The sequence below is a fragment of the Aphelocoma coerulescens genome, chromosome 3 (assembly GCF_041296385.1).
Source record: "Aphelocoma coerulescens isolate FSJ_1873_10779 chromosome 3, UR_Acoe_1.0, whole genome shotgun sequence".
Lineage (NCBI taxonomy): Eukaryota > Metazoa > Chordata > Aves > Passeriformes > Corvidae > Aphelocoma > Aphelocoma coerulescens.
In genome coordinates, this window is record NC_091016.1 from 104,888,127 (window position 1) to 104,903,100 (window position 14,974).

The 14,974-nt window shown below is 40.6% G+C and overlaps 1 protein-coding gene across 3 annotated transcripts in view; it reads left to right on the forward strand.

The window, feature by feature from the left end:
- The window catches only part of ERICH1 (glutamate rich 1), a 97,233-nt gene that overhangs the window by 689 nt on the left and 81,570 nt on the right, over positions 1–14,974 (forward strand). For all 3 annotated transcript variants that reach the window (XR_011150024.1, XR_011150023.1, XM_069011494.1), the window contains exon 2: positions 14,685–14,879. Coding sequence is in view for 1 of the 3 variants with exons in the window: in XM_069011494.1 (XP_068867595.1) it covers positions 14,685–14,879 (195 nt within the window). In the remaining 2 variants the exon portion in view is untranslated. The remainder of the gene's footprint in view (positions 1–14,684; positions 14,880–14,974) is intronic.

Consider the following 14,974-nt stretch of genomic DNA (forward strand, 5'->3'; position numbering starts at 1 on the left):
GACACGGCGCAGGAAGAACGGAATAATCAAAATACAGGTGTTCTATAAGTGATATCTCGTTCTTGAGTGGTGTCGAGTAGGGCTGAGCTGTGAGAGAGCTGAGTGTGCATCCTGTGCCTGGCTTTTGCGTTTTCACACAGTTCCAGCATCCTGAAACTGCAATACTTCATGGGAGGGTAACACTTTGAGAGTGAGACTGATCAGCAAGAGTTAATGTTTAAGCTATTTGCTGACGGACTGCAACTAGAGATAGTTTGAAGGAGGTATAAATACACAGTAGTGTTCTCTGTGGTTTAGATGCCAATTCGTTGTGAGAAAGGGAGAAGGAGTAACTGTTTTGCTTCTAGGCTTTGGGGATGTGAATTACAAATTGATCCTTTCTGGAAGAAAGGTAGTGAATAGAAAAAGTGAGTTCACGTACTTGTGAATGAATGCATGGCTCTAGAGCTGAGAATGGGGGAACTGAATTCTAAAGCTCTTAAATTGTTTAAAACTGAAGGTCAGATAAAGAACCATTTGGTTCAATAGTGTGTCAGAGAAAGCTAAAGTGATCATGCTGAGTGTCTGACTTTACTGTGTAAAGTTGGAAATAATTCGTGTTTTATTCAGCCACTCTAAGGACCGATGGCTTAAGATTGGGAAGAAAATACAGTGAGAAATACAAGGATGTCACGTGCTCACCCTGGAGGAAATAACAAAACTGTAAGAGTTTAGAACCTCATCTGACCAGCCTCTGCAGCCCATACCATACATGAAAACTTTTGACTTTCTGTTGTGAAACTATATATTTTTGAAAAGACAGGTGTCCTAGAAAAGAGTTGAGAACGAAGGTTTGGCTGCTTCTCTTTAAGGCTAGTTTTGCTCTTTTTTTATAAGAGCAAGTTGAAGAGGCTGAAGACAGAATTTTGTCTGCGTTACAAGTAAGCAATGAAGCTTTTTATTTTGTCTGGAACTGGGCCATAATACAGAATAAATGGGGTGGTCAACAGCTTGTGGGTCATGGGTCTAATTGTCAGTGAAGAGAATCTAAATAGTGAAAAGCCAGTAGAGCAGGTAAGTGAAGCACACTTCACTCTGCCAGGAAAGGGTGCGACAGATGTAGTTGAGAAAGTGCTGGTTTTTTGAGTTTTGTGGGGCTTTTTGTTTTTTACTTGCTCATGTGTCAGTGATTCGTGACAGGGCTAGAGGTACTACCACTGTCATTCTGTGTATTATCAACAAGGTATTTATCCTGTCTGGGACATAATATAACATAACATATAATATAACATATAACAACATAACTTGTTGCTTTTAAACATTGACAATTGCACCTTGAAAGCTTTAGTCATAATTCTTGAAAGTTTGTGCCACCCCAAAATAACACTGTCATAAAGGGTTACATAGAGAGTGATGTTCCAGCTGCTGAAGGGTAGAGTTAAGGTATTGATGTAGGTGTAGTGTACATTATTGACTATAATTGCTAGTAATGAGTGATAGAAAAGTTGTGCTGTACAAGGGATAATCTAGTGGGACAATAGGAGACTTCCTATTGGAGAGGTTAAACTGGAAAGCAAATGTGGACACTTGATAGACATCAGTGACAAATGGTTTTAAATAGAGAATATTGCTTTAAGGAGTGCTATTTTCATCTCTTTGTGAGAAATCTGGTGACTTTGGGCAGGATTATAATGGGGGTTGAAAGGAGATTGCAGTTCCTTGCAGTTCCTTGTTGTTTTGTTGGGTTTTTTTAAATGGCCATATCAGATATTAAGCATCTTAATTCTCACAGAAAAGCACACCATTTCTTTCCTTTTTCTAATTGTTTCAGAGAAGCACTGATTGTTAGAGATCTTGAGGTTATTCGAGTCTTTGTTTTGTTTTGTTTTTTAAACTAAACAATTTTTTGGCAAATACTTTGACATTTTACTGGGAAAAAAGATGAACACCTTTTTTTTTAAGTGGATGTGTTTTCTTTCATTGTATATGTTTCTCAGTAAGGGAAATATTAATTTCAAATGGAGCTTGATGCCTGACACCATTTTTTTTTCTTCTGTGAGAGGTATCTTGCTTCCCCCCTCCCCCCCCAATGTGCCCAAAGATTTATTATAGCTTACCAAGATGTAAATTTTACTTGGATTTTAGTTGGCTAAATTACAAAATAGCTGAGCTTTTTGTGATTAAATGTAGAAGTTACATTAGAATAAGTCTACTTTGCCATTGAAACCTTTCATGGAAGGGGAAAAACCAGTTTTTGTTGCTGATCTTGGTGCTGTGCCTGGATAAGAAATGTAGTCAAGGAGAAAGGCAAACAAGGTAATGAAAGAGTGTTTGGTGTGGGTGGCTGTTTGGGGTTTGGGGTTTTTTTCGGGAGATGGAGTGTGTTGATGTAGAGTTGGTTTATTCTTAGGAAGTTGGAGCAATTCTTGCATACTTTGCCTTGAGATAGGGTGGTCCACAAGTGGTAGGTGGGACTGTTTAAACATGCTAGGATATATTTAGGAGCAGGTGTATGAATCTGTATTATTTAGTAGATGTGGTGGAAGTGGTGGTGTGTGCCATTAAGGTGTGTCGGTTTGTAGTTATTTTGCCTTTTTAAACAATCAGGATATAACACCCTTCACTCAACACTAGTTTCGCTCGTTATAAAATAGATTTCTGGAATCTGTGGGTTACCTCAGAGCAAAGCTGCTCACATACTCACCTGTTACTGGGACTGGGGGAAAGAGCCGGAAAAGTAAAAGTGAGAAAACTCACTTAGTTGAGACAAAGTCAGTTTAATATGTCAACCAGAATCCACACAAGCAAAGCAAAAGAAGGAGTTCATTCACCACTTCCCATGGGCTGGCAGGTGTTTAGCCTTCCCCAGAAAAGCAGTGCTCCATTACATGTAATGGTGACTTGGGAAGACAGACACCATCACTCTGAGCATTCCCCCCTTCCTTCTTTCCCCAAGCTTTATATGCTGAGCATGTCAACATATGGTTTGGGGTATCCCTTGGGTCAGCTGCCCCAGCTGTGTCCCCTCCCAGTTCCTTGTGTACTTCCAGCCTTCTTCACTGTGGGGTGAGTAGCAGAAAGGGCCTTAAGACTGCTCAGCAATAACAAAAACATCCCTGTATTACCAACCCTGTTTTCATCACAAATCCAAACACAGCCCCATACCAGCTACTATGAAGAAAATTAACTCGGTCCTAGCTGAAACCAGCACAGATTGTTATGGCAATATGCTGTTTCTTATGTTTTCAGTTGTGTTTAGTTCAAAAATTGAAAACTGTTCTCAAGAAGCTTGGATTCTATGGGTTGCCTAATGACTTAAATTAAAACTCCATATGTGTCTAGAAAGAAAAGTTCAGCTGCATTGGAACCTCCAGAACTTTTTCATGATGGGATGTTTGGTGTCATATTGATTTCTGTTACATGTATGTGTAGGGATGCTTGCAAAAGTTGCTTGATATTATGTTATAGTCAAATAATGAAATCACTGCAGAGGGTGATATATTTACTCTTTGAAGAAGGCTCTGTAGAAATTCAGTTATATTTTATATAATATGAGCGTATGAAGATTCCTTTTGAATAACACTTAATGCATGATCTTGTTGGACTTTTGTCTCTGCTCAATGATACTACACCTGCCAGTTTCATGGTTTGGTTTTTAAGTACTGGTATATTTACCTTCAGTTTAGCTTGCATCTTCTCATATGAAAATGTCTCTTTAAAATTTGCAAATTTTTTTCTGTTCAGTAATCATAACTCTGAATAATTTTCAGGTTTTTTGGTTTTGTTTTTGGTTTTTTACTGTTTTCAGCTATTCTTATGTCTATTTACCATATTACTACTATCAGTTACAATAACATTTAATTGTAGCCCATGTGTGGCATAGTTTGATCTTCACTTTAAGCCATATGCTCTTTCCGTCCAGATTTAGGTTGAAGTAAGAGTTACACTTTCTGAAACTTTACACCTGTGTTGGTAGCAGATTGGTCTCAGTGAGCAGTGATAAGCACACAGCCTTCCCCCTTTCCTCACCCAAATCTGTCCAGAAGAGAGAGGAAAAACGTCTCAGAATTATAGAATACACTGAGTTGGAAGGGAGCACAAGAATCATTGGAGTCCAGTTCCTGTGCCTGCACAGGATCATCTCCAAGAGTCACGCCAAGTGTCTGAGAGCATTGTCCAAATGCTTCTTGAGCTCTGTCAGACTTGGTGCTGTGACCACTTCCTGGGGAGCCTGTTCCAGTGCCCAACCACCCTCTGGGTGAAGAAGCTTTTCCTGATACCCGACCTAAACCTCCCCTGACACAACTTCAGGCCATTCCCTCAGGTCCTGTCACTGGTCACTACAGAGAAGAGATCAATGTTTGCCCCTCCTCTTCCTCTCATGAAGAAGTAACTGCAATGAGGTCTCCCCTCAGTCTCTTCTTCTCCAGGCTGAACAGCCCAAATGACCTCAGCCACTCCTCATACGGCTTCCCTTCAAGGCCCTTCACCATCTTTGTAGGTCTCTTTTGGATGCTCTCTAATAGTTTATCATCTTTCTTACAGTGTGGTGTCCAAACCTGCCCCCCAGGACTCAAGGTGAGACCACCCCAGTGCAGAGCAGAGGGGACAATTCCCTCCCTTGCCCAGCTGGAGATGCTGTGCCTGATGCCCTCCAGGACAGGGTTGGCCCTCCTGGGTACCCAGGGCACTGATGGCAGTCTGTTGCAACTGTTGTTTACAGTTGGCTCAACTCGAGTGGCTGGAATTATGATTATTAGCAATAATAGTAATATTCACCAAAGTTGAGCTTTAGTAAGGGTGTATAAGACATCTTTAGATGAGTGAGGTCTGTTTGATTGTGCCAGGTAAGAACAAGGTAATGGCGCAGTATGAGAAACATATTTTTAAGTTTTACAGAAGATGGATAGCCTGCACAAATTGAAACTATAGTGAAGATGCTCTGTTTTCCCAGGACTGCAGTAGCAATACACATTTTGCTACAGGGCAGACGGGGTTCTTAGGAACAGTGGAACAAAATTCTGGTGTTCTCATTGTCTCATTGTGGTTATGTAGTTTCTTATCATCTTTGTCATGTCAAATTAATTAGATGTCTAGGAGCTTGTGGCTGCAATTAAGGTGGCCTACTGATAGAGCACTAAAACCTTTGTTGAGACAGGATGGCATGATCTATTAGTCAGATTCTTATTGAACTACACAGTCATGTATAATTTGCTGACAGATGTAACACCAGTCGTACTGATTTGAAACTGCAATATGACAGAGACTGTGCTTGGTCTAGCTGAATCAGTTTCTTTTAAGCTAAGAAGAGAAAATAAATGTTGGCTTTTTCTAGCAATAAGTTATTCTTTTGTATCTGCAGTTACTATGAAGCATTGGTCTGGAGGCACACAGGTCAATCTCTCTTTGTAATCACTCTCCCTTTGTGATAACTGTTTAATTCAGGTGAATACATAGATATGGGGTACGTCGCCACTATATTCTTTTCCTTTCCTACCTTTTAATCATACTGATATGTGCCATATACTTAAATAAGCCGCAGCTGTTTAAAAGTTGCCTCACAGACAGGAGAATTCTACTCTACTGAGTTTTAGATAACAAAGTAGATTTCCATGTGCTATAAAAATTAATGCTAGGTAAAAAGATAAATTGAGATATACTGTATCAGCTACTACTTTAGAGCATACCACTGGAGTTTTTTCCACTGTGGTTCTCGATTCTCTAATAAAGAATAAGACAGGAGTAAAATTAAGGCAATTACCATCTGATTTTTGTGTCTAATGTGATGTTGAAGACTAATAGATGCTGTTTCAGTGAGAATAATGTCAGTGGTCTTGAGACAAACCTCGATACTGTGAAGTTAATATTACACACTAGATATAAAATGATAACATCTGTGTTTCTTGTGCAGCTCCCTGTGACATTTTGGTTAACAACCATATTGAGATGCAGACAGCTAATACCTAGTAGTTCAAGACAGAATTCATGTGACCTTGAATACAACTAAATCCTTCCATTATTTCATTCCCAAATAGTACATGTGGGTTCTTTTCACTATTAAATATGTAATAAGAGCTGTAGCAGTTACAAGCATCTGTTATGTGTAATGTCAATGAGACCAGTTATAAAACTTGGAAAGAGGGCCATTCCCACCTTGTGTAGTCATCCTGTGAAGAACTGTACAAATTTTTCGCTTTAAGATGTCACTAAAGTTTTTTGAGTCTAGCAGAACTAAAAGATTGTCCAAGGAGCTAGTCAAGTTAAAAATAATCAGTTTGTGATATCACCATTTCACCATGGTGTTTCTACTAAGTCTCAATTTTGGAGTTTTGTAGTTCAAAAAAAAAGCTGAAAAAACCTCACAACAACCAAGCAACTCACCCTTCTTGACATCTGCTGACCCAGGTGATACTAGATTGTGGGAGAAATGGGATGAACAACCTTTGTTCAAAAAAAGTGCTCCCTTGATGAAGGCAGGCAGTTAAAAGTAAGGTATTATGAGGCCGAGAGACTGCTTTCCAGACCAAAAGAGACTTCAGAAGCAAGGTTTCTAACCTGTAGGGAGATCTGCACAGGAAACATATCCCTGTATAATGTAGGATTCCTTAACATAGTAAGGAGAGGAAGAAGGCCTAAGGCCAAAAACAGTCAAGTTTTTCAATCTGAATAGCAAACGTGGTCTGTGCATGGGTGTCATGCCAAAAGCGATTAGGCAGTGGAAAAAACCCTAATATGAAGTATGGAGTTCCTCTACAGTCTTTTGAAGTATATTAAAAGTATTGAGATACAAGTTTTTGGGCTCAGTGTACACAGGTGTGTAAAATTACTTCTCCCAGTCATTCAGACAAGATGGAGTAGTGTGTTTTCTAGCTTTAAGATGCAAGTGAATTCTACGCTGAAATCTGAAGCTGAACAATTACTTGGTGTCTTGCTCGAGAAAGGATGTCATAGACTAGCAGTGCTGTTTGAAGCGAGGAATATAAATTTGTAGATAGATGCTATTTAGTCTGAAGTATGAAGACTGAAGATGTAGTCGATGATCTGCAGAATGGCCTTCTCTTTGACTAAACACAAAATCTTGTAAGCTGTTAGCTTCTGTGTTTGTCTACAAGGGCCTCTTTGAAGAGACAGTCTGCTTCAGCCTGAATTTTCTGCTGCAGATCTTGCAGTCCTTGCTTTTATCCTTATTTTGTCCTTTAGCTACTGTTGTAAGAGCCTGTTACCATAGCTTCGCCTGCAGGATGAGAACTGCTTGCAGACTAGGAACACAAAGCAAAATACTGTACCCATTCTTGTGTACATAAAACTGTACTTTAATCACAGCTAGGATTCCACATATTTCACTATTTTTTCTCCCAGTTGAAAAGATTAGTTCTGTTATTCCCATGACACTGCTTCAGTGCTTTGCTTTGGTTTGCATGTGCTAGCCATGGTGAAATGGAAATACGTCACTCTTGGCAAAACTGACCTTGCTGATAGCAAGAAAATCACACTTTCTGTTTCTTTCTCCTGACTTGAACAAGAGCATCCCATCTTAGATGTTAGATACACCTTTTAGATGATCTGAACTGTCAGGCTATACAGGGTGTAACTATATGTCATTGCATCGTTCTTTTCCTCATATCCCTGTGTAGCTTGAATGTTTTTGGTAAAAATGAGGGGGAGTGGGAAAATGATACCCTGTTCAGGTTCATGGAATGTTTTGTAGTGGTTAATTACTCTCTTTCTCCCTTGATTTTAATCGGTTGGTAGTTGCTGAACTGGTATCCAAATCTGGGAATCTTCTCTGCAGCTAAGTGATCCCTACTCATGGGATTTTGAAGTTAGTGATTAAATAGCTATTCATTTCCCTCAGGACTAGAATGTGTTTTCTGCTTGTGGACACACACAAGCTGTCTTGACTTAATTCAAGCCTCTGGTCTCTGCCATTTCTAGCAATGGTTTGGGGTCTTTGAGCCTTCAGCTGATTCCTCTTTGTTTTGGTTGTGCCATTTTGGCTGTAGGTCTTGATGATTGGAGGTTTTGTTTTACTCTGAGGTCAGAGTATGTGTGTGTGTGTGGCTTTTTCTTGTATTGGGAAGTTTAGGCCAAGGTTAATAAATTTAATTACCCTTGGAGGTTCTGTGTATTGATTTCCGTTTACTGTTACAGGGGCCTGTACTCAGTGCACCATTGTCTCTACTGAGTACATGGTAGGCACCCAGAGGCTCATTGGCAGAATTGGTGTCTTGTGTACACCTTTGGAGCGGTGTCTAATCTGCAGGCAAAACAGGATGCCTTGCATGCCATTAGGCATCATAACTTCACACTGAATTTTGCCCCGGTGGCTGAAATACAAACTGAATGCCTTTGTGAAGCTTGCAGAGCCATGGCCCAAGAATCACTTTGTTAGGCCAAATAAACACAGAACAAAGACCTTTGTTCATCAGTTTGGCCAGCTAAGCAACTCCTTCAGAAAGTTCCAGTCCTCTGGATTCTATGAAACTATCCTGTATGGTTAAAGGACAAGTAAGCTTTGTGGGGAATGGTTTAAAGGAATGAACAGCTCCTAGCCTGAAGTTACCATCCGTCTTCCACCTGCTGGCTGGTAAGAATAGCAGTCTTGCTAACATTTTCTGTCAGTAGCAGTCTTTTAAAATGCTTTTACACTATGTTGCTCTGGGTAATGATAAACAGTCATCTCTTTTTCAAGAGTCACTCTTTTTCAGGTGGTTCCCTTGAGGATCTCTGGTCAAGAGTGTCCAGCCCCGATTTGGGAAGAGGAGATGATCCAGGCAATGGGATTGTTATACCCAACTAGGCAAGGCTCTATGCAATTTGCTCTAGTTGATCCTGCTCTGAGCTTTGGGATTAGACTAGGTGATGTCTGGAGGTCCCTTCCAGCCTTAACAGTTCTGTGATTTTTATGACCGTGTTAAGAAGTAGCTGTCCTGTTGTGACCCTCATAGGCGGTGTGATACTTGCATGATGAAAGAAACGTAAAGGATTTAAATCCATTTGAGTATTGGAGAGTAATTCTGCAATAACAGAGATGAACTGAACATTTTAATGAAGCTTTGTCCATATGTTCTGCATGAGGATTATCATTTTGTCAGCTCTTTCCGTCCTTTTCTATTCTGCTGTACTATCTTTTCTTCTGTTTTAGCAGAAATAGCATATTAGCACATCTTGCACATGGGATGGTTTTAGAAGCAGTTCCTGATTCTTCCCTTTTTGGAAAGCTTCTGTTTGTAGGCAAGACAAAGAGACCAAGTAGGACAACTTGCACGCTTCACAGAGTTCAGTGCTCCTGATGCCGCTTTACTTTGTTCTTGCTGCCCAACGTCAGCTTAAGTAGGCAGGAGGCAACCAAATGAGAAATGTGGTGGGGGTACTTACAGTATGTATGGCAAGTAGCCAAAAGTATGTGGCAAGCATTCTCCACAGAAACATTTCTGAGGAAGCTGTCGCTGGACAGGAATGTTTCTGATGTTGTTCAGAACTTAATTTGTTTAGTTATTCAGAATGCTTTTGTTACAGTCTGTAGTCCTAACTGAGTTTTAAGTCATGCTAACTCATGTTGCCAACCCCAGAATGTTTGTAAATCTGCAGTGTTATTTCAGTGTGTGTTTGTGGATAGTCTGCTTATATATATAATATGAACTCAGTCAAGGTGTCGATTTAATACATAGGTGCCAAAAATGCACTTATTTGAAGGAAGCTCCTTACTCTTCTTGCAAAATTAGTAGTAGAAGAAAGATCATGGATGTTCACAATTTGTTTCAGTAGCCAGCATGTGTTCTGCATTGTATTTCTTGGAGTTACACTTTGCTTTCTTTATGTGATGTCAGACTCTAGAGACCTGGTGCTTTTTCAGTTTTCTGATATATTTGTACTTCACTATTTCCAGACATGAGTTGTCAAGAATTAGCCATGGAAGTAGTTCAGTACCTATTGCAGCTTGTTGTCATGTCTGAAAGTACTGGCTTCTTTTTGTCACTCAGGAATTACTGGAAAGATGTGTTATGGTGTTTCTTCAGCTCATCACACAGTAGGAATATTTTAACAGTGCTGCATGTTTTCTGCTGGAAAGTGTTTTGTTTTGGGTATTTTTTGCTTTTAAAATTAAATTAAAGGCTTAATCAGAATCAAAGGACCGCATGAACCTGTACAGTTCCTTCATCAGTTATGCTGACTGGAAAACACCATCAAGAAATAACCGTATGGTTATTAACTTGACTCTGCTATGGCTGTGGTCTTACTCCATTTTGAAACTCTGATAGGTAAGATACAATTCTGGTAGTAGATATTTTTGTTTTAATTTCCTTTATTGCTAATTTTCTGTTAAGAGGTAGTTATTTTTAAGGGTCTGAGCACTTCTTACCAAATGGACTGATCTCTGATGCTGAATAGTACCAGGAACATCAGGTTAAGGAGAGGTTTTGAATAGGCAAGAGCTGCTTCATAGCATCAGGCAAGACCAGCCTCCTGTGGTTGAGCCAATGCTTATGGATATCACATGATACCTTTTTTCCAAGTAATTGCAGCGATAAAACCCTGTGGAAAGAGCTTCCTTTGTCATCTGAAGAATGTTTGGTAGCTCAGTTCTGAGACTCTTAACTGCAAAGCAGAGTGCTGCTTTGGAGCCTGTAAAGCTGCTGAGGATGGCAGAATGGGTATTCTTCAGAGCCTAATTTCTTTGTTCACTGATACACAGGACCACTTTGTTCAAACGGTTTTGGGCTGCAGGCAGATTTTTATTTTCTTTTTATTCAGACTAGGATATACTTAGGATCCCAAATAGTTCAAACTAAGTCAATCAGTTTTTTCAACGCTCTCTAGAAAACTAAGCAAATTTGCAGACAATACAGAACTGGGAGGAGCTATTGACTCCCTCTAGGGCAGGGGGGCCCTGCAGAGAGACCTCAACAGTTTACAGGGCTGGGCAATCACTGACCACAGGAAGTTCAACAAGTGCTGGATTCTGTACCTGGCATGGGCCAGCCCTGGCTGTGTGGACAGACAGGAGAATGAAATGCTGGAAAGAAGTGCTGTGGAGCCAGGAGGGCCAGCCCTGTCCTGGAGGGCATCAGGCACAGCATCTCCAGCTGGGCAAGGGAGGGAATTGTCCCCTCTGCTCTGCACTGGGGTGGTCTCACCTCAAGTCCTGGGGGGCAGGTTTGGACACCACACTGTAAGAAAGATGATAAACTATTAGAGAGCATCCAAAAGAGACCTACAAAGATGGTGAAGGGCCTTGAAGGGAAGCCGTATGAGGAGTGGCTGAGGTCATTTGGGCTGTTCAGCCTGGAGAAGAAGAGACTGAGGGGAGACCTCATTGCAGTTACAACTTCCTTGTGAGGGGACGAGGAGGGGCAAACACTGATCTCTTCTCTGTAGTGACCAGTGACAGGACCTGAGGGAATGGCCTGAAGTTGTGTCAGGGGAGGTGTAGGTTGGATATCAGGAAAAGGTTTTTCACCCAGAGGGTGGTTGGGCACTGGAACAGGCTCCCCAGGGAAGTGGCCACAACACCAAGTCTGACAGAGCTCAAGAAGAATTTGGACAGTGCTCTCAGGCACATGGTGTGACTCCTGGGGATGGTCCTGTACAGGGCCAGGAGTTGGACTCAGTGATCCTTGTGGGTCCCTTCCAACTCAGCTGATTTTGTGATTCTTCATTCACCTGAGGATGTTTTACTGCTGGGATTCATTGCTTCCTGCTGTCTTCAGAAGGCTTGAAATACATCAGGTTTCAAATGAGGACCTTGTAATGTCTAAGTGTTGATACTGCTCTATTCCATTTTGTTATGTTATTGGAAATTACTCCTTATCTTAAGAGATGACTTGTGGCAGTGCTGAGATACTCTGACACAGATGTGAAAACTTTGTAGGGGGTAAAGAACTCCCTCACTCCAGACCTTGCTGCTTCTTCCAGTGTCTGCTAAAAACTCCAGCTAAGTGGATGTTGCTTTGGTGAATCCATCACTGTTCGTGATTTAGATACTTCTTTCTGAGCAAAAGAGATTTTTATCAAAGAATAACCTCTTCAGTATTCATACCCTCCAAGGCAGGCATTGTATCAGGTTGCTTTCTCAAGCAAAGGTATTAAAGCTGGGGAGAACTCCCCACAGGAATTAGAAGGAATGAATGCATCACAGCAGGTCTTGTCTTGCTTTCTGAAGTAATGCTATTGTGTGTATGAGTATAGTCTCTCTATTTTAAAAATGAGAAGGTGATGTAATTGGGGGGGGTGAGATGACTAGGGAAATCAGATTTCAAGACGGGGAGCATAAAATCCACTGTAGTTATGAGGAGGCTGCTTTTCTCCGCAGATTTGGAGATGTATTTGCATACCTAGATTCATCAGTGCGTCAATGATCATTTGCTTTGGAAGAACAGTTCCCTCAGTACAAGTGCTTGAATGCTAATCTGTGTACTGCTTGTGGATGTGCTGGAGTTAATTTTCTTCCTAACAGCTCCTGTGGTGATGTGTCTTCTGTATTTGTAAATAGTGAAAATAGTGTTGATGACTCAGGGATGTTTTTGTTATTGTTGAGCAGTGCTTACATGGAGTCAAGGTCTTTTCTGCTCCTCACCCCACCCCACCCCACCAGCAAGGCGGCTGGGAGTGCACAAGGAATTGGGAGGGGACACAGCTGGGACAACTCACCCCAGCTGACCCAAGGGATATCCCACACCATATGGTGTCATACTCAGCATATAGAGCCGGGAGAAGAAGGAGGAAGGGAGGGAACGTTTGTCTTCCCAAGTCAGCATTGTATGCTGTTGGGGTCCCTCCCCCTGCCATGGAGCCCTGGGAGATGGGCCCTGGGGGGGAGACATGGGGTTTCCCTGCCCCTGGTCAGCCTCATTCCCGATGGGTTGGTTTGTGTTCCCCGGTGTGGGAGGGACCCTCAGGTCCCGTGACTGTGACAGTTCCTGAGCAGAGCCCCGGCCATGCGGCTGGGGAAATAAACATCTCATGAAACATCTATCAAGAATCCGTCCATATATATTTCCTTTCCATGGGACTCCTGGTTTGATATATGCTTGTTACAGTAATCCCCGCTGTAACAGTATGCGATGGAGCCCTGTTTTGCTGGGGATGACTGAACAGTGCCTGTCCATGGGAAGTGATGAATGAATTCCTTGCTTTGCTTGTGTGCATGACTTTTGCTTTACGTATTAAACTGTCTTTACCTCAACCCATGAATGGTCTCAATTCTATCTTTCTGATTCTTTCCCCCATTTCATGTGGGGGAAAGTGAGCGAGCAGCTGGGTGGGATTTGGCTGCCTATTGGCATTAAACCATGACATTTAGTAATGGCTGTACTGGAGTTTATTAAAATATTGTAGTGTTGGTAGCAGCACTTGGGGAAAGGATTCAGGATAAACCTCTTGGATAACTTGCTTTAGAGTCAGAGATCTGCAAAAGGCAGTTAACTTTGTTTCATTACACTGGCTATTTCTGCCTACTTTCTTTAGCTGAGGAGAGTAATTGTGGATTTTTGTCTTTCTGGCTGTAGACTAGCGAACCTTATGAAAAGAAAACACACAGTCCCTTGTTTGTGTCTGTCTATCTGGGAACTGTAGTTGTAGACCATAACAAAGCATTCTTACACCTAGTTAGGCATTTACATCAGAAAGCATAGTTGCCAAGGTATGTTGGAGGTACAGTTTGTCTATCAAGGACTGGTGGTTCAAGGATGAAGGTATTTTTTTTGGTTGTGAAGTAATTTATTGACAAATTATGTGACGATAAAATGTTCTTCTGCTAAGCTGCAGTAGGACGCATTCTTCTTACAACAATTTCTTTTCTCTTGGCAGAATTATTTTATTATGAATCTGCAGTAGGTTGCTTGTTTAGTGTCCACAGAATTTATATTAAATTTGAAGTTGCAGTTTAGATAATGCTTTTCTCCAAATATCTTTCTTCCCACCCCACATTCAACAATATCTCCTTGACCACATAGAATTCATGAAACTAGGGATGTTGCTTTGCAATAGATGAAAATTTTTAGTAATACTTTATACTTTAGTATGTCTTTTTAAGTGATTGAAATATACATATATATGTATATTAAAAAGATAATGGTTTTGTTAATGAGTAGATTATTTGCATATATTTCTTTAATCAAATGATACTTGCATTTGGCTAACTTTTAGCAGATTGTCAGTGTCGTCAGAAATGGGCCCATAAGAAGAAGAGGCGTATAAGAATACTGATAATTCTGTAGAAATAACTGGTTACCATGTGTTTCTGCTGCTGTCTACTTCTAGTTTTTCTGTGTGATTAAATCATTGTAGCTTACTGATTTTAATGAGTAATTCAGTTGCGGTGTCTCTGTGTCAGAAGAGAACTGTATTTTGAGCAGCCTTATAACACTTTTATAGGGAGATACTTGTTTTAAAAATTAATGTGTGTTTAGTCTGTAAATGTACTCTATTAATTTATTGCCAAATTTGTAGTCAAACAGAAGGCCCTAAATGTAACCTTGCTAGTGAACTCTATTGTTTCAAAGCTGCTTTTCTGACTCAAGTTTTGAACTCAAATATATCATTTTCAGTTTCACCTGTGAGAGGTAGGGACTACTCAAAACAGACTTCCATGGACTGTGAAGGAAACTGTCTCGTGTCAATTAGTTGTTGGGGTTTTTGAAGTCTTAAAATATTTTTAAAACACTGCATTTCTTCCTGTTAATAAAAGTTTTCTTACCCTGCAGTGTTCTTGGCGAAATTACTGAAACGACTCTATGGTGAAACTTCATCATCTTCTCTTGCTCGTACTTCAAGTAGAGAAGAGGCGGTGATTCTTGAAAATCTTGGATCAAAATCTAAAGAACAGAATTTGGATAATGTTCAGATTTCATCAGCAGATGCTAGCACATCAACTAGTACACCCTGCAAATCATTTCAAGGTGAGACTGCATTGTCATTTTTCTGATAATATGCTTTTAAATATAGCTGCTTTATTTCAGAACAGTATAGTATATAGTTTTTTCATCTATTGATA